This window comes from Cryptomeria japonica, chromosome 9 (assembly GCF_030272615.1).
Source record: "Cryptomeria japonica chromosome 9, Sugi_1.0, whole genome shotgun sequence".
NCBI lineage: Eukaryota > Viridiplantae > Streptophyta > Pinopsida > Cupressales > Cupressaceae > Cryptomeria > Cryptomeria japonica.
The window spans coordinates 558,643,174-558,669,622 of NC_081413.1; the positions used below are offsets into that span (position 1 = coordinate 558,643,174).

Sequence of the window (26,449 nt, forward strand, 5' to 3'; positions counted from 1 at the left end):
TTCTGAATTTGTTTAAAACAGCCATGAATTCATCTTTGATGATCTTGAAAAACACTGAAGTCTTAAAATGGCCACAGTTGATTCTTGTTGGTCTTGAGAAATGGCAACATTAAGCTATAAAGGGGAAGGCTCTAGGATTCTGCTATGATACCATCCAATTCCCAACCCAGAGTAGAGCCTCCCTCATTTCCTAAATTATGATTTGATAATCACCCTTCACAAAGTTGTGTTAGAAATTGAGGTGAATGGGATTTCTAAGTTCTCAAACTAAACTGATAGCTTCTGCCTTATTTCAGCCCCCTCCAAAAAATATTACATGAAATCACTAAAGAGCCCTCCTGCACCAGAATGGCCCGAATTGTCAACTTTTCACTTTATTTCAGTGGTAGAGGCCTGTTGATGAAAGAAAAAAGAAACAAGAGAGAAAGTTGACCTCTTAAAAACCTCTCAAACCCACTGCTTTGATCAATTGGACCAGCAAAAGATTGAATCATAGAGAGGTACAAACATTGTAAAAGTATAAACCAGGTCATAAAGTATAACATAGTAGAATTTCACTTCACACAAGCAAGAAATCAACCAGATTCATTGAAACCACGGTTCAGATGAGAAATTGATATGAGAAAAACAGCAGCACATCTTGGTATTACAGAAACAGGAAAGATAAGAAAATATATCAAGCACGTATATATAATCTCTCTCAAGAAGGATGACACCTCTGGTCAGGAACCTCTAGCTCAAACTTGCCTGTGAGTCGCAGAATGAAATTCTCTCAATCAGCTGTACAGTAACATAAAGTGCAGAAATTCTAAACTCGCCCTAACTTCAACTACAGATCACTAAAGCATGCCATATCACCTCCAATGGGGTCTGCCCCTATGCACTCACTGACTGAGTAGATCTGAGTTTAACTGAAGAAAAGAAGGGATACCTCATCTTCTCCTCATATTGGACAATTTATATAATTAATTCTCTAATCACTATAACACTACTCGTTAAAAGCTCTAAAGCTTAACTAAGGTATTGGTTGGCTAAGTTAAGTCTCATAAAATTTAGAAATCACTCTGAAATAATATTTACTTCTGCAAATCACAAAAAATAACATTTTCATAAAGTATAATGGATACTAAGCTCTACAGTACAAGAAAACTTACAAACTACACATTATTATTATTTTGAGACATCTTCATCAATTTTGGGATATTCAATGAAATCTGGTGCCGCTACTAGAACATCAAAGCGAACCATATTCAGAACTATTGGTCTTTGCAAACCATGTATTTCATACAGCAGACATGAATTCTTCAACTTCTCAAAAACATCCTTCATTTGTTGCTTGTCATCTTCTCATCATTAATCTTCATTATCTCAATTATTTTGCAATCCAGTTGGAAAATTTCAGTCTTCCTTTTGCCAAGGGAACAACCCACTGAAGGAACTTAGTTGCATTTTCAGAACATGGTTATGGTTGCAAGTCCAAGGTTCCTTCAATGTTCGGCTCCATGAGACCCTGGTAATGCATCTTTGTCCATTCTTATTTGAAGCCTAAATGTGATGAATCTAAGCAATTTGAGGAAGTTGCTTCCTCACTGCTTTTTTCTTCATATCAATTATATACTTTTTGCCATTTTTTCAATGGAGAGTGTACTCTTTTTCTAGTTTTGATCAACTTTGGTTGCTAATAGCCAACCCCAACCAAACAATGCATCATACGAAATTCCTTAAGGAGATTACCACCAAATTTACTATTGACTTCCAATAAGTAACTTTTGCCCCATGAAGATCTCAACCACTTCTTCAATTCTTTATTGATCCACTCCTACAAATTGGAAAGTTGGAGACCAAATGATCAGCTTGCCCATATTTCTCCAAGTGTCTTTTGGAAGTACATTCACACCAGACCCACTACCAGTAATTGTCTTAATAAAACTCCTCCCAAGAATCTTCATGTGCACCACCATTAATTTATTTACCATGTTAACAATCTGTAACATGGGGTCAATAACTTGGTCTCTGAAGAGCACTCAGTTATACTAACAGATGGGATGAATCAATATAACAACAAACTTTAACTTTTCAAAAATCGCAATTGCAATACTTCAAAACTTAATTATCCACAGCAGTAACACATATGCAAGATTTAGCAACTAGAAACACAAGATTAACACACGATTAATGTTAAAACCCTTGTCGGAGAAAACCACAGCAAAATATTGCTTCTATTTAAAACTTCTTACAATCTTCGTAGGCACCAACCCACAGAAGACACCAATCCCCTTTAGATGATTCGTATGCACCAACCCACTGGAGACACCAATCCCCACAACAGAGCATCAACTCAGCAAGAGACACCAATCTCCTTGATTTCGAGGCACCAACCTCAAAAAGAATGATGTGATGAGTACTTGATCTTCTTGAATCAGACCTAATTCTCCTCAATCTGCTCTAAAAATGTCTCTTTGAATCTACTTATAATCTTCAATATTTTCTGCTTAAAGGTCTGCAAAAATTTTGTTAGAACATAATGTTATTAAGGGTCATACCCTTATAGCATTTATATATTGTTCAAATTTAAAGTTTATAAACCTTATATATTATATGTTTTATTAAGCATATCACATTTAAAATAATTATAATCTAATAACTATTAGATTATTAATTACTTGTGGATGGGGGCTATTGAAAAGGTGTGACTAATGTTGCCACCCTTCCTCCTATATTTAGGGAGGTTCTCTCTAATTTCAGAGTGTGAAATTGGAGTTTTATAGTGAGTATATCACTATGCACAAAAGGTACTAGTGGGCATGTGGAAGTAAGAAGTATCCCCAAGTTCAGTCTATTTTAGATAGACTATATTTTGTAAGTGTTTTAATAAAATGATGACTTATGGGGTTCTTTACCCAAAAGGGTTTGGTCTCATATTATTTATTTTATATGTTGTTTATAAAGATTAGTATCCTAAGATCCTAATTTCTAACAAAATTCACCTTAAAATATGCTCATAATCTTCAATATTTTCTGCTTGTTATTGGTATGTGGCAATTGATCATGCTACTAGGCTTAAATTTTGATGACTTTGCCAGCCACGTTTTCCCCCCAAACTAATTAACAAAGGAATGCAAGGGGGGCAGAGCCCCTCTTGCAGAACCTAGGGGACGGGATTCCCCCCAACGAGCGTCCAGGGATGGAGCCCACGATAGGAATTTGAGGGCAATGCCCTCAATAGGGGGTGCTAGGGGCAGAATCCCCAAAGCAAAAATTGCACATCATTTAATAAAGGAGTCGGCTATTATTTATGTATGTAAACGGACCTTTGTAAACTACCAAAAAGGGCTTGATAAATAAGTGGTAGCGTAATGTGAAAAACATCATATTGTAATTTGATATTTGCTGGATAATAAAAGGAAAGTGGGCAGTTGTTCCTCTGTTAATGTAGCCTAGATGGGTGAACCACATTAAATCTGTATTATTGTGAATTTTTATTTTTGCCATTTATTATGTGTTAGATTTGATGTTGTTTACTGCTCTAGTCTACCTAAAACCTAACAACTAGTATCAGAGCCATGTATTTCAGTCATTTGGCAAGAGATTTCAAATTCGAGTGGGAGCAATGGCGGAAGAAGGAAAATTTAAGCTTGAGAAATTCAATGGCCAAAATTACCAACTATGGAAGATGCAAATGGCAGATTATCTATATCAGAAAGATCTTCCCTTACCATTGGGTGGAAAAGCAAACAAACTAACAGATATGACAGATCCCGGATGGGAGGTTCTTGATAGAAAGGCACTAGGAACAATATGGTTGTGCCTGGCAGCATTGGTGGCTTTCAATATATCAAAGGCAACAACAATGGTGGACCTAATGTTGACAGTGGACACCGACAAACTATATGAAAACATCTTAACTTCCAACAAGGTATTTCTTATGAAACATTTATTTAATATGAAGATGTTAGAAGTTGGGTCTATTATTGATCATTTAAATGAGTTTAACATGGTTAATGTCAATTAAGTTCAATAAAAGTAACTTTTGATGAAGAGGTTAGGGCTCTCTTGATTTTATGCTCATTGTCAGAAAGCTAGAATAGCATAATCATGATTGTAAGTAATTTTGTCTTTGGTTCAAACACTTTAAAGTTAATGGTGTTGTTGGCGTGATCCTTAGAGAAGAAATGCAATGGAAAAGCACAGAAGAGACATTAGGTAATGCTTTGACTATTGAGAACAAGGAAAGATATAGGGAAAGAGGAAAGAGCCTAGCAAATTGTAGGAAATCTAAGCAGGCCATATCCAAATATAGAGTAAGTTCGTAGTGTTGGCATTGTGGGAAGGACATCTGAGGAAGGATTGTTGGTCCCAAAAGGAAAAACTATTAAAATATTCGATGTTATATTAAACAATGGAGATGAAGTCTCCTTAAATAAATTTACAAAGACGATGTTTCTAAAAGAAACAATTGTGAACTAAAACCAGAAATAGAAACTACCTAAGCAAACTAGACAACTAGATGACCATTAAAGAAACATTACATTATTCTAACACCCTCCCTTAATGGTCATCGTTCTACCTATTAATGCATTGGTAGCTTATGCAAGATAAGATCTTCCTAACTCATTAATCTCCTCTATTATGTTATTCATCTATGCTATTAGATTATCTGATTTATGCTTTCCGACTGAATATGTTTATCAGACTGTAACTTTGATCTTGATTATGATATTGATATTGGATAAAGAAGGATTAGATCGACGACCTGCTTAACATAGTTAAGCGTCGATCTTAATGCTATCGGGCTAGTAACCCGATAGCATATTAATGTCGATTCATTTATGAATCGGCATTAATATACTATCGGGGTATTAAACCGATAGCATATAATGCTATTAGTTATTGCTATTGTTTACGTTGACACCGATTCATTATCGGGTGTGTTTAACGATCTGTTAACATATACAAATGGCACCGGTTTGTTATCATAAACACCGAAGTGAATCGGTGGACAGTCACGACCAAGTGACATCTTGGTCGGACATGTCTAAAGGACATGTCTGATCAAGGTGCCACTTGATCGTGGCTGCCTTGATATATATACATCTTTCAAAAGAAGAGGAATGACATTGAAATCGATACATGTTCATTCTTCAGACCTGCAGAAAATAAAGACGATAATATTATTGTCATAATAATAATATCAAAAAAGAAATTACACTACCTAGTATATAACTCGTTCATTAAATTGGAAATTGCAATAACATTTACATGGTATCAAAGCCAAGTTGATCGAACTTGAGGCTATTCAATTTTGTGAATAATTTAAGAACAAAGTTATATACTACATCACATTTCTCCAATGGCCAGCGCTATCAGATTCAAAGACAGACTCAGAGGTGGCGATGACTTTTCAGCCTGAAGTTCAGAATCTAGATGATCTTAAAGGAGAACAAAGTGGATTCATTTGTTCAAACTAAAAATGATCAACCTGAAAATGAACCTGACAAAACCACATGGATTGAAGGAAATGAAAAAGCCATCAAAATAATAGTTGATGGGGTGAGAAACAACATAATGCCCATCATAAGAAAACATCAGACAGCCTATACAATGTTCAAAGCACTTGAAAGCACATTTGAGATATTGAATGCAAGTCTAACTCTGGCATTAAAACGAGAAATAAATCATATCACCATGAACAAGGGGGAGACAATCAACGCCTACTTTATGCGGATATCAACTCTAAGAGATGAACTAGCAACTCTAGATTACGAGATCAAAGCAAAGAGTTAACACTCATTGCTCTAGATGGGTTGCCTAGTGGATGGAGTACATTCGTCCAAGGCATCAGTGCAAGGTCCAAATATCCTAAGTTTGAAAGATTAAGGGACGATTGTCTCCAAGAAGAATCAAGATTGAACAAAATGGGAATGAAAAAAAAGAACATAGACGAAGACCTTCAAGTTCTAAATACAAACTCAAATAAGACAACCAAGAAGAAGCAATTTAGGAAGAGGAAGGGTCATCAAGGCAAGAACACTTCAAAAAGAGACCTATCACATATTCAATGCTATAGGTGCGATAAGTTCGGACACTTTGTTGCAAAATGTCCAGAGAGAGCCAAACAAGCCACATTTGCCAGAGCAGGAAAATCCAAAAGGGAAGATGACTCCCAAAACTATGTCCTCTACTCAGCACTTACAAGCCATGCATCAAATAAATCCAATTCCTGGGTGATCGACAGTGGCTCATGCAAACACATTACAGGGTTTAGAGAAGTGCTAGACTCCATGACAGAGGATAATGATGAGGAAGTAACCATCGGAGATGATTCCTCACATCCAGTTAGAGGAATTGGTTCCTGCACCATCAAACTGAAGACAGGTATGTCATTGCAACTCGAAGGTGTTGGCTTGGCCGAGAAATTCTTCCATCAAGAAAATTAAAGTCATTGGTCAAAGACGAGGCTATTTGTATGAGTTGTGCACAGAGCCCAACCTAGCCCTAATTCACGAAGCAACAAATGCAAATGAGGTCTGGCATAGAAGACTAGGCCATCTGAATTATAGAGCTTTGTCATCTATGGGAAACCTTGTCAGAGGTTTACCCAAGTTGCAGCAATATCATTCAGAGGCATGCAAGGGATGTGCCCTAGGTAAAAATATCAAGGGTGCCTTCCATAATAGTACTAGGAAAACAAGCAAAGTATTAGAGTTAGTTCATTCTGATGTATGTGGACCTATGTCCGCTCCCTCACTAGGAGGATGTTTGTATTATGTAATATTTGTTGATGACTACTCTAGGAAAACTTGGATCTACTTTCTGAAGTGTAAAGAATCAGAAGAGATCCTTAGTAGGTTTAAAGAGTTTAAATCACTGACAAAGAACTACTCAGGTAATAAAATCAAAACCCTAAGGATTGATAATGGGGGGAATACACATTAGAATTATTTAGAGACTTTTGTAAAAACTCAAGGATTAAGAGGGAGCTAACAATAACTTATAATCCTCAACAAAATGGGGTAGCTGAGAGAAAAAATAGGACAATTGTAGAAGCTGCCAAAGCCATGATTCTTCATCAGAATCTAAATATCAATCTTTGGGTAGAAGCAACTAACACTGCTATGTATATACAAAACAGATGTCCTCACTCACATGTTGAAGATTAAACTCCTGAGGAAGTATTTACCAAACTAAAACCAGTTATTAGCCACCTTAGGATATTTGGGTGTCCTGTCTATATACATGTACCTAAAGAGAAAAGACTAAAACTAGAACCTTCTGGAAAAAGGGGAATACTTGTAGGATATAGTGAAACATCCAAGGCCTATAGAATATATATACATGGTCAGAAAAATATTGAACTTAGTAGGGATGTAATATTTGAAGAAGACTTAGCCTTCAAAAGAGCCCTAAGTACAATAGAGCCTGAAATCTATATCCCCACTCCTAACATAGAAGAAGACCCTACTCCTAAGCTTCAGAGGGAGAATCTTGAAGAAACTATAGGTGAAACTCCAATCTCACCTAGAGAAAACCTCAAGAAAAGACCTCTATGGGCCACCAAGACTGTAGCAGAAGCTCAGAAGTTTGCTGCTCCTTCAGGAACCTTCAGGGAAAGCAAAAGACCTAATAAATCCACTAGCTATGTTGCTCTTATGAATGATCTCTCTAAAGTTGAACCAAACAATGTTTCAGATGCACTTAAACATCAAGTATGGAAGGATGCCATGTCTGAAGAGTATCAATCCATTATGAAAAATGATGTTTGGGAGATTGTTCCTAGGCCAACCAAGAAATCTGTGGTTTCATCTAAATGGTTATTCAAAATCAAACATGCTGCAGACGGCAGTATTGAGAAACACAAGGCCAGATTTGTAGCCAAAGGCTTCTCACAAAGGGAGGGAATAGACTATGAAGAAACCTTTGCACCTGTTGCTAGGTATACATCAGTGAGAGTTGTATTAGCCATTGCAGCAGCAAAAGGATGGAAGGTACACCAAATGGATGTTAAGACAGCATTTCTAAATGGTGAGATCTTAGAAGAAGTCTACTTAGAACAACCTGAAGGATTTGAAAATTATGATGCAGAGTCTCATGTGTGCAGACTCAAGAAAGCTCTCTATGGGCTTAAACAGGCCCCCAGGGCCTGGTATGAAAGAATTGACACCTATCTCTCAGGATTAGGTTTCTATAAAAATGATGCAGATCCTAATCTCTACTACAAAAGAAATAAAGGTGATATGCTAATGTTGATTTTATATGTTGATGACTTATTAATCACAGGAAATGATTATCTTATAGATCAATGCAAGAATGATCTATTCAAAGAATTTGATATGAAGGACTTAGGACTCCTTTATTACTTCCTAAGATTGGAAGTATGGCAGAATTCTGACAATATTATACTAAACCAAGGAAAGTATACCTTGGACATTTTGAAGAGATTTGGAATGCATAACTGCAGACCCATGACCTCTCCCATGGAAACAAATTTACACAAACTTAGGGAAGCGGCAACAGAGTCACATTCCACTGATCCTACACTCTACAGAAAGATGATTGGGTCCCTAATATATCTGGTGAATACAAGGCCAGATATCTGTTATGCTGTCAATGCCTTAAGCCAGTTTATGTGTGAGCCTAAGGAAATCCACTTGATTGCAGTGAAACACATTATGAGATACTTACAAGGTACTCTAAAGCTTGGTTTCAAATATGAGAAAGTCAATCTAGACCTACACGGATTTACAGACATAGATTGGGTTGGGAGTGTGACTGACAGAAAAAGCACCTCAGGGTGTTGCTTCAGTTTAGGATCAGCCATGATTTCTTGGATCAACAGAAAACAGTCTTCTATAGCTCAGAGTTCCACCGAGGCCGAGTACATTGCAGCTTTCATGGCTGCTCAAGAGGCAGTATGGCTTAGGAAGTTGCTTGTGGGACTATTTGGTGAACCTATGAAACCCACTGTCATCCATTGTGACAACCAGAGTTGTATAAAGCTTTCTATAAATCCAGTATTTCATAACAGATCCAAGCATATTGAGATTCCATACCATTATGTGCGAAACATGGTAGACAAAAATGTGATCAAATTGGAATATGTTGGCACAGGAGATCAGACTGCAGATATCCTGACCAAAACACTTTCCAGAGTGAAGGTTGATCACTTCAGAAAAGGTTTAGGTATGATAGAAAGGTAATCTGCTTTGTAAATAAGATGTTTAATGTGTAAACTTCTTTTGTCATGTTGGGGCATTCTAGGTTTCACCCCCTGTGTTCATATCTAAGAGATGACGATCTCTCAGATTATGAACACTTGTATGCAGACATCATAAGGTGACGATCTTATGATTCTCTAACCAGTTATCATGTTAGGATCTCTGGTATGTCATGGATGTGCCATGATGGTGTTGTGATAAAAATATTTGTATAAAATGTTTGTGCACATATCACAACCTGGATATGATGAGAATCTAACCATCCTCATATGTTTATCCTTAGTATTGCGTGTTTAGGCAATACTGATATCACGTGTTTAGGTGATATCTTGTCATAATGAAATGATGAATCTTTTATATCACATGGTTAGGTGATACTCTATGTCACATGCTTAGAGTGATGTTTTATATTTGTATATTATGTCCTGATGATACTTCATATCATATATATAGATGATATATATTCTTGGAGACTGACATTATAGAAAAGGAAATGTGATGTAGGTTACTTTATCTATCTTCCAAAGCTAAGAGGGAGTGTTAATGCATTGGTAGCTTATGCAAGATAAGATCTTCCTAACTCATTAATCTCCTCTATTATGTTATTCATCTATGCTATTAGATTATCTGATTTATGCTTTCCGAACTGAATATGTTTATCAGACTGTAACTTTGATCTTGATTATGATATTGATATTGGATAAAGAAGGATTAGATCGACGACCTGCTTAACATAGTTAAGTGTCGATCTTAATGCTATCGGGCTAGTAACCCGATAGCACATTAATGTCGATTCATTTATGAATCGGCATTAATATACTATCGGGGTATTAACCCGATAGCATATAATGCTATTAGTTATTGCTATTGTTTACGTTGACACCGATTCATTATCGAGTGTGTTTAACGATCTGTTAACATATACAAATGGCACTGGTTTGTTATCATAAACACCGAAGTGAATCGGTGGACAGTCACGACCAAGTGACATCTTGGTCGAACATGTCTAAAGGACATGTCCGATCAAGGTGCCACTTGATTGTGGCTGCCTTGATATATATACATCTTTCAAAAGAAGAGGAATGACATTGAAATCGATACATGTTCATTCTTCAGACCTGCAGAAAAGAAAGACGATAATATTATTGTCATAATAATAATATCAAAATAGAAATTACACTACCTAGTATATAACTCGTTCATTAAATTGGAAATTGCAATAACCTTTACACTACCAACCAAGAGAAAAACAAAAAAGGCTGCCCCCTTCTTCTCAAAACGCTCTGCGACAAGAGCCTGCCACTAACCCTCCCAAAATCTGTAGAACTTCTAGATATCTCCACAAATCAAAAATCATCACAAATCGTCCAACCTGATGTTGGGTTACAAAGGTATCACAACTTGTAGCCAAAGACACCCAGATGAAGATGAAACTAAGACCATGATTTTAAGGAAAAATCAGCAAACCCTCAACAAACTTTTGGAGATGAGCACAATGCCCCAAAAGTTACCAAAGTTCCCAAGCTCGCCGCGAGTCAGGCGAGTTTGCCGAGTTGGCAAGTCGATCCAAGCTTGGCAAGTTTTGACAACTCGTGACTCGGACTCGACGAGTTTTGATGGTAAAACTCGCCGAGTCCAAGCTCCAGGACTCGCGCCGCAGCATGTCAGACATGGCAGACAGAGAGGTTGAGGTTGTGGCTATGGCAGAGGAGGATAGAACACGATCCGGCACAGGCACAACTGATGTTGATCATTGTGGCACCTCACAGGTGAAGAATATGGCTACTCAATCATCTAGGACCTACCTTAAATGCCTTTGTAAGAGGTAGACAGACTACTCTAAGGCTGAGGCTGAGGATGAGCTAGAGCTTCTATTTGATGATGTTATAGTGTCTTTAAGCTTTATTCAATAATGGGTGCATGAAACAAGTTTTAAATTGTTAAAAAACTCTAAATTTCAAGGGTTTTTTATTTTGCCGAGTCACAAGTCGAGTCGGCCTTGCCAAGTCTGAGTTGAGTTCGAGTCTAAGAACTTTGCCCAAAACAAACTACAAGAAGCCACAACTTTTGAGGAAAAAATAGCCAAACCTTAAAACTAAAGATAACAAAGCATCATTGTTTGGGGAAAAAAAGGTAAAAACCCTAAGACAAGAACCCCATGATTTTTGAGGAAAAAATCAAGCAAAACCCAAAATCCCATACGAACATCGCGAATTACAGATGACCAAACACGATTTTTGAGGTGAAAAATCGATCAAAACCGAACACGATTTTTGAGGTTAAAAATCGATCAAAACCGAACAAAAGCCGAGACATAGATCAAAATACAAAACTTCGTTTTTGAGGAAAAACAATAAAACCCAACAAAAAAAATTTAGGATAAAAATTAGTAAAACCCTCCAAGAATTTTTTAAGGGAAAAAATTTATGAAAACCCATCAGAAAATTTAAGGAAAAAAATTTATAAAAAACCCACCAATAATTTTGTAAGGGACAAACTTATAAACCCACCAAATAATTTTTTAAGGGACAAAATAATAAACCCAGAAAACACGATATGAAAGCCTACATGCGCAAAAAGGAGACGAGTGCACAGACCTGTTGCACGAAGCATGAATGAAGAACCCACTGCGAAAAATAGAAGCGGCCGACGCACAGAACAAATCAGTCGTCGTGAGCAAAAAAAAAATATTGTGTGTGAAAATTACGATTGCGTAGAAAAAAACAACTAAAAAACTGTCGCCATCATCGTCGTGTGAACTACAAGCCACTATTGGACCGTCACAAAAATATCGTCCACCCAAAAAAATGCCTCAAACATAGAAAACGTCCATAAAATCGTGGGTTTCAAAAAAGAACACAGAAAATGGCTGCCATCGCGAACTTGCAGACAACCCACAATCACAAAAACAAAGCACGCAGAAAGGTAGGTCACGAACACAAAGAACATCCTCTCGTAATCGAAAAATGACACCTAAACAGAGTCGACGCCACACATAGCCGACATGGGGAGAGAAAAGGCTGGCACAAAGAAAAACAACCACGAACTAGCAGAACCCTTTGCGGTGCCCAGAAACTTCCATGACCCACAAACTCACGACATAGGCAACAAAAAATCCCAAGTCAAATCCAAACATAGATCCGCCACCAAGAACCACCCAACAGACGGGTAAAAACCCTTCATGGGTTTAAACACAGAAACCCGCCCCCTTTTTTTTCACACAGATCATACTAAAACCCTAGAAAAATGGTTTTCTCAAAATCCTGAGCCCTCCCATGAGGGAGACGGGCTCAGACCCGCTCTATTATCATATTAAAATATTCGATGTTATATTAAACAATGGAGACGAAGTCTCCTTGAATAAATTTACAAAGACGATGTTTCTAAAAGTAACAATTGTGAACTAAAACCAAAAAAAGAAACTACCTAAGCAAACTAGACAACTAGATGACCATTAAAGAAACAATACATTATTCTAACAAAAACAAGGGGATGGACAACAAGAAAATAACAAAAAAGCAAATGTAGCAAGTGATGTGTTGCAAGATTCTTTGATTCTTTCTTTATATAATATTAACGATTCTTGAGTCTTAGATTCAAGGGCTTCATTTCATCCGAGACCCAACAAGAAATATTTTCAAGACTATGTTCAAGATGATTTTAGACAAGCTTATTTGGGTGATGAACCATACAAATTGTTGGAAAGGGCAAAATACAAATAAAATAACCAAATGGAAATCAATGGTTGCTGAAAGAGGTGAAAAATGTCCCTAATTTGATAAGAAATCTAATTTCAATAGGACAACTGGAAGTGAAGGTTGCACAGTTACATTTACAGACAATTTGTGGACGGTCATTAGAGGCTCATTAATAATAGCAAAAGGAGAAAAGGTAGGTACATTGTATTTATGTACTTGTAATTCTAATTATTTTATTTCCTTAGCTTCCACAAGAACGGGAACAACGTTATGGCACAATAGGCTTGGGCAAATGAGAAAGAAGCGGATGAAGATTCTCCATTCAAGGAATTTCTTGCCAAGTTTGAAGCAAGTTGAATTGGATTACTATGAAAATTGTGTTCATGGAAAACAAAAGAGAGCTAGATTTCTCAAAGTTGGGAAAAGAAAAGTGAAAAGTTCAAACTTGTGCATTAATATGTGCAGGGACCAGCTCAAGTATCTTCTCTTGGCAACTCTTATTTTTAGTTTCTTTTATCAATGATGCAACTAGAAAAACATGGGTTTATTTCATTCCCAAAAAATCAAATGTATTTGATACTTTTAAGAAATGGAAAAATTTGGTTGAGAATGAGATAGAAAATAAGTTGAAGTGGCTTAGATCAAATAATGGAGGTGAATATTGCAGCAAAGAGTTTGATAGTTACTATTCATACCATGGGATTTGTAGATAGGAGATGATTCCAGGAACACCATAATAAAATGGTGTTGGAAATTGTTGGAAATTGATGTCAAAGCATGGCTGACTTATTTAGCAGATCGAAAATTGCAGATCAGATTATTTAACAGATCAGAAATTTTCGTTAACAATAAGTAGGTCAGAAATTGTTGTTAATAAATAATGAATAAATATATGTCCATGTTGCTGGCCAACCTCCTTAAATATTGGTGCATAGAAGGAAGAGAAATTGAAGCTTCATGGGCCAACCTCCTTATGAAGTTGCCCTACTTTGGGGATTAAATTCTAAAGGCAAAACTAAATATATTGTAGAATGGGCTGACCCCTCTTTTGTGGCACCCATATTTATATGTTTTTGAAGAATAAAAATAAAATACCTTGCTAAGGGCTGACCAACCTTATGGAGCGCCCATTTTCGGGGGAAAGTTTTTTTAAATTAAGTAAAAATCCCTTTGCCAGCCTAATTGAGGAATTGCAACCGTTGGTGAAAGGTTGCATCTGAAGGCATATATACAAGAGGTCGATTGGAGGTCATTTAATCATCGAATTCATTGCATATCTCTTCCATCAAGAGCAGACATAAGGAGCAGATTTAGAGAAGAGGTAAAGAGCAGATAAGGAAGCAGACTTATGGAGAAATATCAAGCCTTAGAAAGCAGATTGTAAGAGCAGATAATCAGACCTTCAAACAAGATCATAAGAGCAGAAATCAGATGTTTTAAGGGCAGATCCATGAGCTAAATTCAGGCCCCTTTTGAGAGCAGAAATCAGAGCAGACATTGGGCATATTTGTGAACTTCCTTTGAAAATTATATTTCAAATCTGAGTGGGGGTTTTAGAGCAGATTTTGAAGAGGAGTGGGCAGATTTGAAAGTCCTTCAAAGGATCTAGAGCAGATCATTATCACCCTACATCTCAAAGGTTGGAGCCTTCTATTTGGCAAGATCTGAGGTTGGAACCTCTAATTCAAAAGATTGGAGTCTCTTGCTGAGTTGGAGTTCAGTGGAGCGGATTGGTGTCTCCTGTGGGTTGGAGCCTACGAAGTTGTAAGAAGTTATATAAAAAAGCAATATTTTGTCGTGGTTTTTCTCTGGCAAGGGTTTCCACGTAAAATTATGTGTGCATCTTGTCTTCTTTTGTTAGATCTTAATTGTGTGAATGCTTTGTTCATTGCTTTGAGATTACTAAATTTAAAATTTGAGAAAGATGATCTTATAATGATTCACCATCCACCCCCAATCCCCACCCCCTCTTCTCAATATAAGTGTGTATGTGTGTGTTTTCTTCAAATGGGTGTCTAAGAGGATGAACAGAACAATCATGGAGCGTGCAAGGAGTATGAGATTGCATGCAAGATTGTCATTACAATTTTGGGCAATTGCTGTGGATACTGATGTTTACTTAATAAATAGAAGGCCTTCAAGTTCCTTAGATGGTGGTATTCCAAAGGAGGCATGGACGAGAAAAAATTTAAACTACTAATTTCTGAAAACTTTTGATTGTGAAACATTTGTCTATATTGACATAGAAAATAGAACAAAGCTTGAGGCAAAATCCAAGAAAAGTACTTTTATTGGATATGGAGTTAATGATTTTCATTATCGTTTATGGGATTATGAGAATCACAAAATCATTAACAAGTAGAAATGTCATATTCAATGAAAAGGTTATGTTCAAAGATTAGTTGTAGGGAAAGAAACAAGAAAAAGAAAACACAGAATATACGGTGCTTGATGAAATCCTAGAAAATGTAATTACAAAGGTGCCTAAAAATCAAAATATTCAACTACCTTAACAACAACAAGTACCTCAAACTCCTGCAAGAAAATCTACTAGAATTAGTAAACCCCCTTGAATGATACTCTCCTTCATTATATTATGTATTGTTGATTGATTCTAGTGAACTAAAAAGTTATGAAGAAGCAATGAAGGTAAAAATCAAAAAGAAGTGGGAGCAAGGAATGAAAGAGGAGATGGACTCTTTGATACAAAACTAGACTTGGGACTTAGTTCAATTACCTAAAGGTGAAGAGCATTTAAAAAGGTTTACTCGTTGAAGGAAAAACATGGAGGCAAGAAAAGATCTAAGGCCAAACTTGTGGTAAAAGGTTTTGCACAAAAGAAAGTTATAGATTTTGATGAAATATTTTCTCAGTTGTTAAAATGACTTCAAACAGAACTATTCTAAGTCTTGTGCCTACAAAAGACTTGCATCTTGAACAATAAGATTTAAAAACGATTTCTCTCCATGGAAATTTGGAGGAAGAGATGTATATATAGCAACCACAAGGATATGAGGTCAAAGGTAAGGAAGACTTAGCGTGTAGGTTAAAGAAGAGCTTGTATGGCCTGAAGCAAGCACCTCGACAATAATATTTAAAATTTGATAATTTAATGGTCAAACAAGGTTACAACAAATGTCATTATGATCACTATGTTTAATTTAAGAGATTGGATAATGATGACTATATTATCATATCATTATATGTTGATGACATGCTTATTGTCAGTTCTAATATGCAACATATAAATGAGCTTAAGCAAAAATTGCCAAAGTCATTTGATATTAAATATCTGGGTGCACCAAAACAAATCCTTGGTATGAGAATAACAAGAGACAAGCAAAATCACGCATTAAGATTGTCTCAAAATGATTACATAGAGGTGTTGAAAAGATTTCAAATGCAAGATGGAAAACTAGAAGCTACACCTTTGCCCAATCATTTTAAATTGACTATGGAAATGTGTACCAAGGGAAGAGATGGATTACATGTCCAAGGTTCCATACTCTTTAGCAATTGGTAGCTTGATGTATGCCAAAGTGTGTACAAGGCCAAATATTGCAATTACAGTGGGAGTTGTGAGCAAGTTTATGAACAATCTTGCAAAAGAGCAGTGAATGCAGCAAAGTAGATTCTCAAGTATTTGAGAGGTACTACTACTCAAGCATTATGTTTTGGAGGTTCCAACTCTACTCTACAGGGCTATGTTGATTTAAATTTAGCAAGTGATATTGATAGCACGAGGAGCACCACAGGATATGTCTTTGTTGTAGGTGAAACAACGATTAGTTGGATTTCATGATAGCAAAAGGTTGTTGCACTTTCAACAATAGAAGTAAAATATGTTGTTGCTACAGAGGCTAGTAAGGAGATGATTTGTTTACAAAGGTTTATGGAGGAAAGAGAAAGCAGCAGGAGAGTAGTAGGTTGTACAGTGATAGTCAAAGTGCCATTCATCTTGCAAAAGACTCATCCCTTCATTCTAAGACTAAACATATACAGCTCAAATACCATTTCATATGATTAGTTTTTGAGGATGGACAATTGAAGCTAGAAAAGATACACATTATAATAATTCACCTTAAACTCTGCTCATAATTTTCAATAGTTTTTGCTTATAATCTGCAATAATTCTCCTTAGAATCTACTCATGCAGGCACCTTAGATCTGCTCTAAGGTCTAATCTTGCTCTGCTCTAAAATGGGAATAATATTCAATGAATACTTGTGTAAATAAATCTCAAAAGGTCGTCCTTTATAAATGCTAATGCACCCCTCTACCAACGGATGCAACCCTCCAAAACAGGTCAGCCAAGGCAGCAAAATATAATTTTATTTTATTTTATTTTGCATCCCAAGATAGGGAGCTCATCTCTAGGGGGTCAGCCCACTTGTAAGTATTTTTATTTAGTTTTTTATTTGCTGGCCAAAGTGGGTGCACCGCACAAGGGAGTCAGCCCATTTTGATTTAATTCATTTTTCAAATTTAAATACCTCCAAAATAGATGCCAAAATGAGGGAGGGGGGCTGAGGGTCAGCCCTATGATATAAACATTAATTTGCAATTTTAAATTTACTTTAATAAAGGCACCAAGTGTCTAAGGGTCAACCCTTACCAAAAATATATTTATTTTATTTTTGTGTGCCTCCATTCTTGGTCTTCAAACACCTTTGACATCAATGACAACAATCTCCAATAGTCTCTTAACAATGGAGATTTGGTTATGAGATCTTCATTATCTCTAGATACTAAATGGATGGTAGCATGCACCATCTTATCCCTCTTAGATATAGCATTAGTTATAGCATTTATGAGTTTGGTCTTCCAACGATGGAGGTTTAGTTATGAGGTCCTCATTATCTCTAAACTCTAAATGGGCAATAGCATGCACCATCTCATCTCTCTCAAATATGATATTAGTTATAGCATTTCTAGGTTTGGGAATACATTGTACTAAGTCCACTACTTTAACTAGTATAGTGGCTTGAAATACTTGCATTGCAATAATTTTATCTATAATTGCAATTGATTCGTTACCATACTTGAATTTGCATTTGAATAGTGATATTCCTTATCCATAACATGCTCCACCTCAACTATTGCTTCACAAATCTTTAGTTTTTTTATACATGCATTTAGGAACACGAACTTCTTTGCTTGGGCTTGAGCAACGGCAAATACTTTGTTGTCTCTAAATCAATTATATTGGTGCTCACCTTTTCTTTTGGGCATCTTGCATCATCATGATCTCCAAGTCCACAACATTCACCAATTAGTCCCATTTCATTCTACTTTCTATGGAAATCCCTAGCACAGTGTCACCATTCATCACATTATTGAATTGTATAACGAGACAACATTTTGAGTGTACTATATCTAACTCCAACATCCTCTTTGATTCAAATAGCTGCCCAAAGATACGCTCATGTTATTATACAGCTTTGGTGGACTGAACTACTCTCCTTATGTAATGAGTACTTGTGTACTCTTATTCTTCAAATTATATGGGCAATATTTAGTTGAATGGCCCATAATCTAACAACTGCCCCTAAACATTTTCTTGAGACAATTAGCTTTGGTGTGACCTTCACTTTCACAATTTCTACACCATAATTATTTAGGTTCTTTGTTATTTTCCTTGTTTGTGTTCCATTCCTTCATCATTCAAAGCATGTCTCTACATAGTGCCTGTACTATTCCAAATTCACTATCACTGCTTCAGTTTGATCCATCATTTCCATCCATTTATCATTTGGATCATGACGACATCTTATCCTTACTTTTTATGTCCAGTTCTCTATAATATGCTTCTTGTATGATGAAGGTGGTAAACTTTTATCTTTTTTCTTAATAAGGGGATAAGGCTTTCAATGTCTTTAAGCCATCTATGGGTCCTTTTTCTAATTTTACAAGTAATTTCTTGAGCCTACAATTATACATTATCACAATTTCATGCTTACCTTGCCTAGTGTTGTAGATTTTTGGTACAATTTTGTTGTCATCTTGAAGCAATTTCAATTCCTCTTCGAAAGTCTTATATAATTTCTCCAATATATTTTGAGATGCCGATTCAATCTCCATGTACAAATCAATGTCCATGCCTATCATGGTGGCTAGAAAGGACCCTAGTATTAATGCTTTGTCACCCTAGCCATTTGTTACCCAAATGGTTTCACAGATCTTATAATGTCTAACCAGATCCTATGATCCATCCTTATAAACTTGTGTAGCTTCTGCCTTTCTACACTTGGGCTTGATGATGGGTCACTATGGTTTTAACTTGATGTAAACTTAGGTCCCAATACCTGCTCCTCAAGGAGTTCTAACTCAAATTTTAGGGTGCTCCTTCAATACTCTCAAACATATGGCAATCCTAAACCCTTCCTCCAACTTCAGCATTCTACGGACTTGTTTTGTCTTTTGGTTCTCTTTTATATGCTCCAACACTTGCAAATAAGTTTTTGGTTTGTTTTCTTCTTGTTCTATTAACTCCTCTTTAATGCCTCAAAGGTTGCTCTCATATGCTTCCCTCTCTACGTCTATGAGGGAGTCTAAACTCTATCTCCCAACAAAAAACTTTCTCCATCTAGAGAAGATTGTATTGATTCTTCTTACTAAGCTTGGTATACAAGCTCAATGCACACTTCAGCAGATAATGGAAGATGACTAGCTATTTCCACCAACTCTTCCTTCATATGGTTATTTGTTGTGGGTTGAATGTTCGGATATCTTTCTTTCGACAATGACTCTGATTTATTCATTGAGATAGACTTCAGCTTTGAATTTGTACCACTGGAATCTCACTGACTACCTCTCATAGTCGTCTTCTCCTTCTCTTTGCTCTACCAATCTTACAAATCACTAGAGCTCTTGATCCTAAACATGCTGTGGTCTCTTCCTGCCTTTATTGGGGTCTAGGGGCTTGAATGTCTTAAATCAAACCCAACTTCTTTAAGGCAATGACACTGACGTTTACTTTTCAATCTGAAAAAACTAGTACTTACAATAATGAACAGAAATAACAATGCTTACTAGAAAGAGTGATAAAAATATATTTTTATTCACATGAAGTTCTTACAGAAGTTGACCAGAAATAATCAGCCAAGGATTGAACTGTTTTCCCTAACTATGCAAAATCTATATAAAGCACTTGATAGTTGCCAATGGGACATGACCATTCATAACTTCTAACAACTAACCCAAAGCCAACAAGTTAATAATACAAGTTGAGTACAAAAAATAACAGAGCATGTTATGCTAACTACAACCTTAGCTATTCTTATCAATCTTGCAAATGCTCAAAGGGGTATTGAAGGATATTTATATTCTTGGATTTTGAATTTAGCAAGTAATGCTAGAGTTTGTAGAAGCCCTTGAGTTTTGCTGGTTTACCATTGCTGGTGCCATGGGAGAATCACATTGCCTTTGACCAACGTCTCATCACTGGAGAATCATGTACTAATTTGTAAAAGAAGGCTGTGTGCTTAATATCTAAAATTATCTTAGTAATTGTTCAATTCTTTTCTTTGTATTTGAGGACTCCTGAAATAGAGTTTTCAATCAAACAGACAATTGATACAAAGAACAACTCAATGTCCCTGGTCTAACCGAAGTAAGATCCCCTTACTCTCAATTACATACGATAGGAGCCACAATTGTTTTCCATATTAATCACCTGTCTTATGATGTTTATAGTGAATTTGTAAGGGACAAATGTTATCAGTTATCAGTATGCAAGAAAATAACAAAATGCAAATCTAGGGAAGTTGGACCCATCAAAAGGCACATGTGCTTAAGAGCATGGTAGTGAAAGACATTTGACCAAAACAAACCTTCCAAAGGAATCCCCTATCAGAGCGTTGCTGTCACCTTATTGTGCAGCACCCAGTCAAAATGACTCAACCCCTACGTCACAAATTGACAAGCATAATCCTTCCAATCCTTCAAATACTGAACTGGTCTGTAATGAAACCAAAAAATTCTGTCTGTATAGATGCAAGGGTCATCCCTCCACCTCTAGCTGATATTCATTGTTGACCACCATCCATGCTAAGCAAAGAACATCAACTGGCATTTTGGATTTTGACATGTTTTCAAAATTGAGACACAACCTACAGGCCCACCATGGCTAAGGAAAATATATATATAATAACCACTGATATTGATAATATAACACAATATATTATACTTCCTAGTAATAGGTTAGTTTATATTGATCTATTAAACAAAGTAGATATTTAGGGTATAGTAAAAGTCCTTGCCAACATATCAATGCCACTTCTATTTAGAGATTATCTTATACACATATTCCAGTGAAATAGATGTGGACGTTTTAAGACACGACCAATGTCTTATCAATGGATGTTCTTCAATAAATGACAATGACCTTGTGAGAACATATTATAAAATGCAGTATTTTATGGGAGAGTATACATATCAATTAGCAATAACAAATATACAAAGCACAATACTAGCGACATCCATAATAAGTACTACACATAAATTATAATGATAACCATGTGAGCTCTTCTTCCCATTCAAATGAACTTTCAAATATTACAAAGATATACTACAAAAGGCATTTTGTGGTACCATCCTTCAATCCTCAACTCACATATCATCAAGAAGAAATAGCACATATATAAAGCACAATACTTGCTACAGCCACAACAATAAATTGTAATGTAAGATCTTTCGAATACCTTGTTTGCAAATTCTGGAAGGTTTTCATGATGATTTTCCTGGAAAAATCTTGTCAGCAATCTGGAATCAATCTGTAGAATGAAGTAAAATAGAATAAAATTCAAAAAAGCATATGCACTCCAATGAGCTAGAAATCACTATTAATCAATAAAAGCCAACAACACATAACTACAGGAGACTGAATTTGCACCTTAGATTCATTCACTGATATGGGAAGATTAAGAAGATACTTTCCAGAACGCGCTACATCTGCCTCCTCGTCACTAAGAATCTTGAAATTGCTCTTCTCCATCACCTGATAACAAACTAAATTTAAGATGTGAATGTCTTTTTATGAGTTCAAAATTTGACATGATTATTGATTCGAACATAATAATTGTTAGAGGTCAATAACACATGTTAGTTTATAGTTGTTTGGGGTGTTTTAGGTTTTGTTATGTATGGGTTGCTGAGAGGTTCCAGTGGGGTAGTTGGTAATTGGTAGGTTGTGACGGTTGGCAGCCTGGCCAACTGTCAGGTCTATATAATGTGTGGATGGAACCTCAGCATCTTAGCATTGTACTGGCATATTTTGGAATGAAATAAAGATATCATACTTCTGCCATATTTGTGTTTTCTGTAATTGTTATCTATGCTTTAAAATACATAAATGTTCTTGTTACATGAGTTGTTGGTATGTGTTGAATACTTTTGTTTATCTGTGAGTTTACCAACCTCACCGTAGGGACTAAACAATAATGAGTAAGAAATATTATTCAGGATGTTTGAAGAAAGAGACAAATCATATTCAACATTGTAGTTTTTAGATTTAGCGTAGCATAACTAATTTTGTGTTATGCACTTAGTCTGGTCTCTTGAAAATATTAGACTTGTCATTGATGTCAAGATGGAATGTCACATTATTGTCATTGATGTCAAAGGTGAGAAGATTATTATCATTAAAGTCAAAAGAGAATTAATATCACGATAATGGATGGCATTTAAGATGCTATTTATGATATGATGAATACATTGGATGGGATGAAGGCCTCTCAAGATAACCTACAGTTCATGATATCCAAGATTCATGACTCATGGTGCAAATACCTAAAGTTGTTAAGTAATGCATAGTTCAAGGAAGGCAGAATTCACAAGACTGTTATCAGGAGTCCATAGAGAATAATCCTGACATAGATATTACGATACAAATTATGCAAATGATGGCCGACTACATGAGAAGCATTTTAATTGAATTGAACTTAGCTGACCATGTTCTGAGCCTTAAGTTAAAGGTACATATAATCATATCTATTAGGATTCCCAAATCTGATTTTGATTAGTATTGCATAAGGCAGCAATTCATATACAATAAATGGAGCAGTGATTTAGTCTGTGAAGGGTGTATGACTAAAAGAAATAAAGAAAGGCAGCAATTATGGTCACCTAAATGCAGCGATCATCATTGTAGACAGCAATTATTTTAGAGTAATTATTGAAGATAATTAAAGAATCATGAAGACAGCAATTGGATTTAATCACAAAGGCAGCAATTGATGCTAAGACGTATTTTTTACCTTGAAGACACATCCATTCAAACAGCTGTCTCCTTTCTAAGAGATCATCATTTCACCAAAACATAAAGAATCAAGATATAAGATGTGAGTGAGATTTGTGGAGATGAGAGAAAGGGGAGAAAAAGTTATAGCAAATACACGTCAACAGATTCATGCATGAAGAAGATATAGAAGATCATTCAATAAGCAGATTTAAACGAGGAGAATATGCATGATTTGAGTGGAACAATAAAGTGAATAGAACAAAAACTCAAAGAGATCAAGTGTGGAGAGAATATACAAGCATGTGTTGAATCAGAATTGAGTAGATTTATAAAACATAAATGAGAGATCTATAATGGATATACATGTGAAAATATAAGGAGAATATATGGAAAGAATATGCAAGTGTGTGTGAACATACAAGTATATTTATATTTGAGAGAATATACAAGCATGTGTTGAATCAGATTCGAGCAGATTTATAAAACATAAATGAGAGATCTATGATGGATATATATGTGAAAAGATAAGGAGAATATATGGAAAGAATATGCAAGTGTGTGTGAACATACAAGTATATTTATATTATTGTTAATGAGAAGAGGAGAATCATAGAGTGAATCTATAAAGGAGATCCTAACATCCATTATCCATTGTAGAAACAACATTCACAAGGTGCAACTTTGTTTGGAAGTCGGTGCTTCCTAAAGAAGGGAATGAAGTCTTTTGCTAACTTGGTGCTTAGCTATGGGGGTTGGTGCCTCTAGTAGGTTGATGCCAATGAATTGTGGGGGTTGGTGTCTCCAATGGGTTAGTACCCACAAATCATTTAAAAGGGGATCGGTGTCCCCTATGAGTCTACAGATGTGCTCCAAACATAAGTATATTTTTATGGACATATTTTTCAGTATGTATTTGAGACTATTACAAGTAGTGGTTACATCCAGTTGTTCAACCAACCCATCTTCTCAACAGTTTTCTATATATCTCATGTTTAGACACATGTTCAGTGAGCTCTCTAATATTCTCCCTGTTCATCATTGTTGTTCTATTTAGAGAATCTATCTTCTGAATACATGTTCTGTCATATAAAAAAAGCTTCACGTGCTCTGTTTCTATTCCACTGATTTTTTCAATTTTAAATGTATCTTATATTACAAAAATGAACTAAAAGTTTATACCACATGAGATGAAGAATTACAAAGAAAATCTTTCCCTATAAAAACAAGGAAAGGAAGCATTTGAACCTATGACATGACGAGCAACGAGACATCTTTATAGAATCATGTTCACTTAGTTTTACAATCACAGCTATAGTATATTCTTGACATCACTGCCTATAAGTATTTGGGTTAGACTAACCAAATATAAGACATCAATAACCTTTAAAACTGAATCCATCATGAAGTTGGTGCTAAGAGTGTAAGCTCATCTTCTCAAGTCCATTTCAGTTATCACTGCCTATAAGTATTTGGGTTAGACTAACCAAATATAAGACATCAATAACCTTTAAAACTGAATCCATCATGAAGTTGGTGCTAAGAGTGTAAGCTCATCTTCTCAAGTCCATTTCAGTTATCACTGATTGTAGTATATCATTGGGCTATGTGTAACTTGCACCTTATATATTGGCGTCCGTGCCTTAATGGATCAGCCTACCCAAATTAACATGTTGACATGTGTATAAATATAAGCAATGCTTCCCACCTAATCAATCAATTTTTTAATATTATATCTTCTTTTGTCTACGGTAACATTCTTCTCTCCATATCTCTTAACACAACCACATAACTATGCATTCTTTCTAGTGCTTGTGGAAATTATTATTTGTTTGATCATGGTCATGTGTAATTAATATCACATGATATTAAATCTTAGATTTGATATTCCCTGAGCTCTGGTCCTTTTCTTCTATGAAGGTGCACGAAGTAGTACAGAAATACCTCGTTTGGTGTTGGGTTGTAATTGTTTCATTTGATGTGGTTGTTTTCCTAAAGAAGAGAAGAGATTTAAAAAGATCATTGGTAAAGGATATTTTTGAGTTCAAAGTGAAATTCCATTTAGAGCTTGAAGAACATAGAAACCCGTTCAAAAAGAATTAGATTCACACAGCTCTTCACAAGCAATATTTGTCTATGGAAGATGTACACGGTTTCAAAAAGAACCCGTATACAAGAGAAGCATATCTTAGATCGACTGCATGTTCCCATGCAAAATTTTGTCAATATAAGACTAGAGTTTCTAAAGTAATTCTTGTCCATGTGCAACATATCTCAGATTTACTTGCATTTTTGGGTTCCTTGAGGAAATATCACAAGGGTGCATTTTTTATTAACCAAAAAATTCATTCATTTTGACTTCTGAGATTGCCTTTAATGCTTGATAATGCTCTTTTTGCAAGGGGCTACCCGGGCTAGTGACAAGTTATTTGAAGTTTTGAGCAATCTAGCGCTAGGGCAATCAGCAATGACAGCATTGGCAACTACTAGTAACAAGGACTCAGAAGTCAACTCAAACACATGGCTACTTAATCGTATCTCTATCATGGACACTATTGAAGTCTTGGCCCTATCCTGGGCATTGCTAGTTGCAATTCCATATTGGGCACTACCATGGTGATGTCCAATTCTGGAAGAGTCACATATACATCAGGAATTTGATAAGTATCTTTGTGCCTCATACATGGTTGTAGAAGTGAATTGCCTTGGTATGAGTAACTCACTAGTAGTATTTCAGGTCTTTATATGCATGCAAAGATGTCCAAAACTTGATTAATCTGTTGTTATAACCTACAAACTGCTTTATAGTTGATTATAGTGAATACTCCTCATAATATTAACTTCCCAAAACCTGTGACTGCCTTTCCACTAACTCACACCCTTCATTATACCTCCATAAATTCCATTGTCACATCCTGGATGTAATACACACCAACATCTCACAAATAATACTCAATGTGACACTTCATCACTTATGGCATCCTCATTCAGATATAGCCAACATTAGAAGCACATGAATTTAATATAGAATTCTCAACACAATAAAAATTAATCTTTCCTTACGAATTTAGTTTTGCCTACAAACTTCAATAAATTTGTAAACTACAAACCTGGAAATAAAATCTCAAAATCATAACACTATAGAATCCAATAGCACAAACATTCAGCACAATGCAGAACTCCACATAAATCCACTTGATCAGCTATCTGGGATTTTGTCCACGAAACTGTTTGCTTAAAGGGTTTTCTTCCTTTGGCTGAAGAATGAACCAAGTTCAATCTCTCCAAATTTGGGTTTG

At 35.8% G+C, this 26,449-nt stretch overlaps 1 protein-coding gene across 2 annotated transcripts in view; it reads right to left on the reverse strand.

Annotated features, from left to right (window-relative positions):
• The window catches only part of LOC131070775 (uncharacterized), a 130,896-nt gene that overhangs the window by 88,602 nt on the left and 15,845 nt on the right, over window positions 1-26,449 (reverse strand). For both annotated transcript variants that reach the window (XM_058006422.2, XM_058006428.2), the window contains exons 4-5: window positions 21,807-21,911; window positions 21,616-21,687 (exon numbers count right to left, since the gene is read on the reverse strand). In XM_058006422.2, coding sequence (XP_057862405.1) covers window positions 21,616-21,687; window positions 21,807-21,911 — 177 coding nt within the window. The remainder of the gene's footprint in view (window positions 1-21,615; window positions 21,688-21,806; window positions 21,912-26,449) is intronic.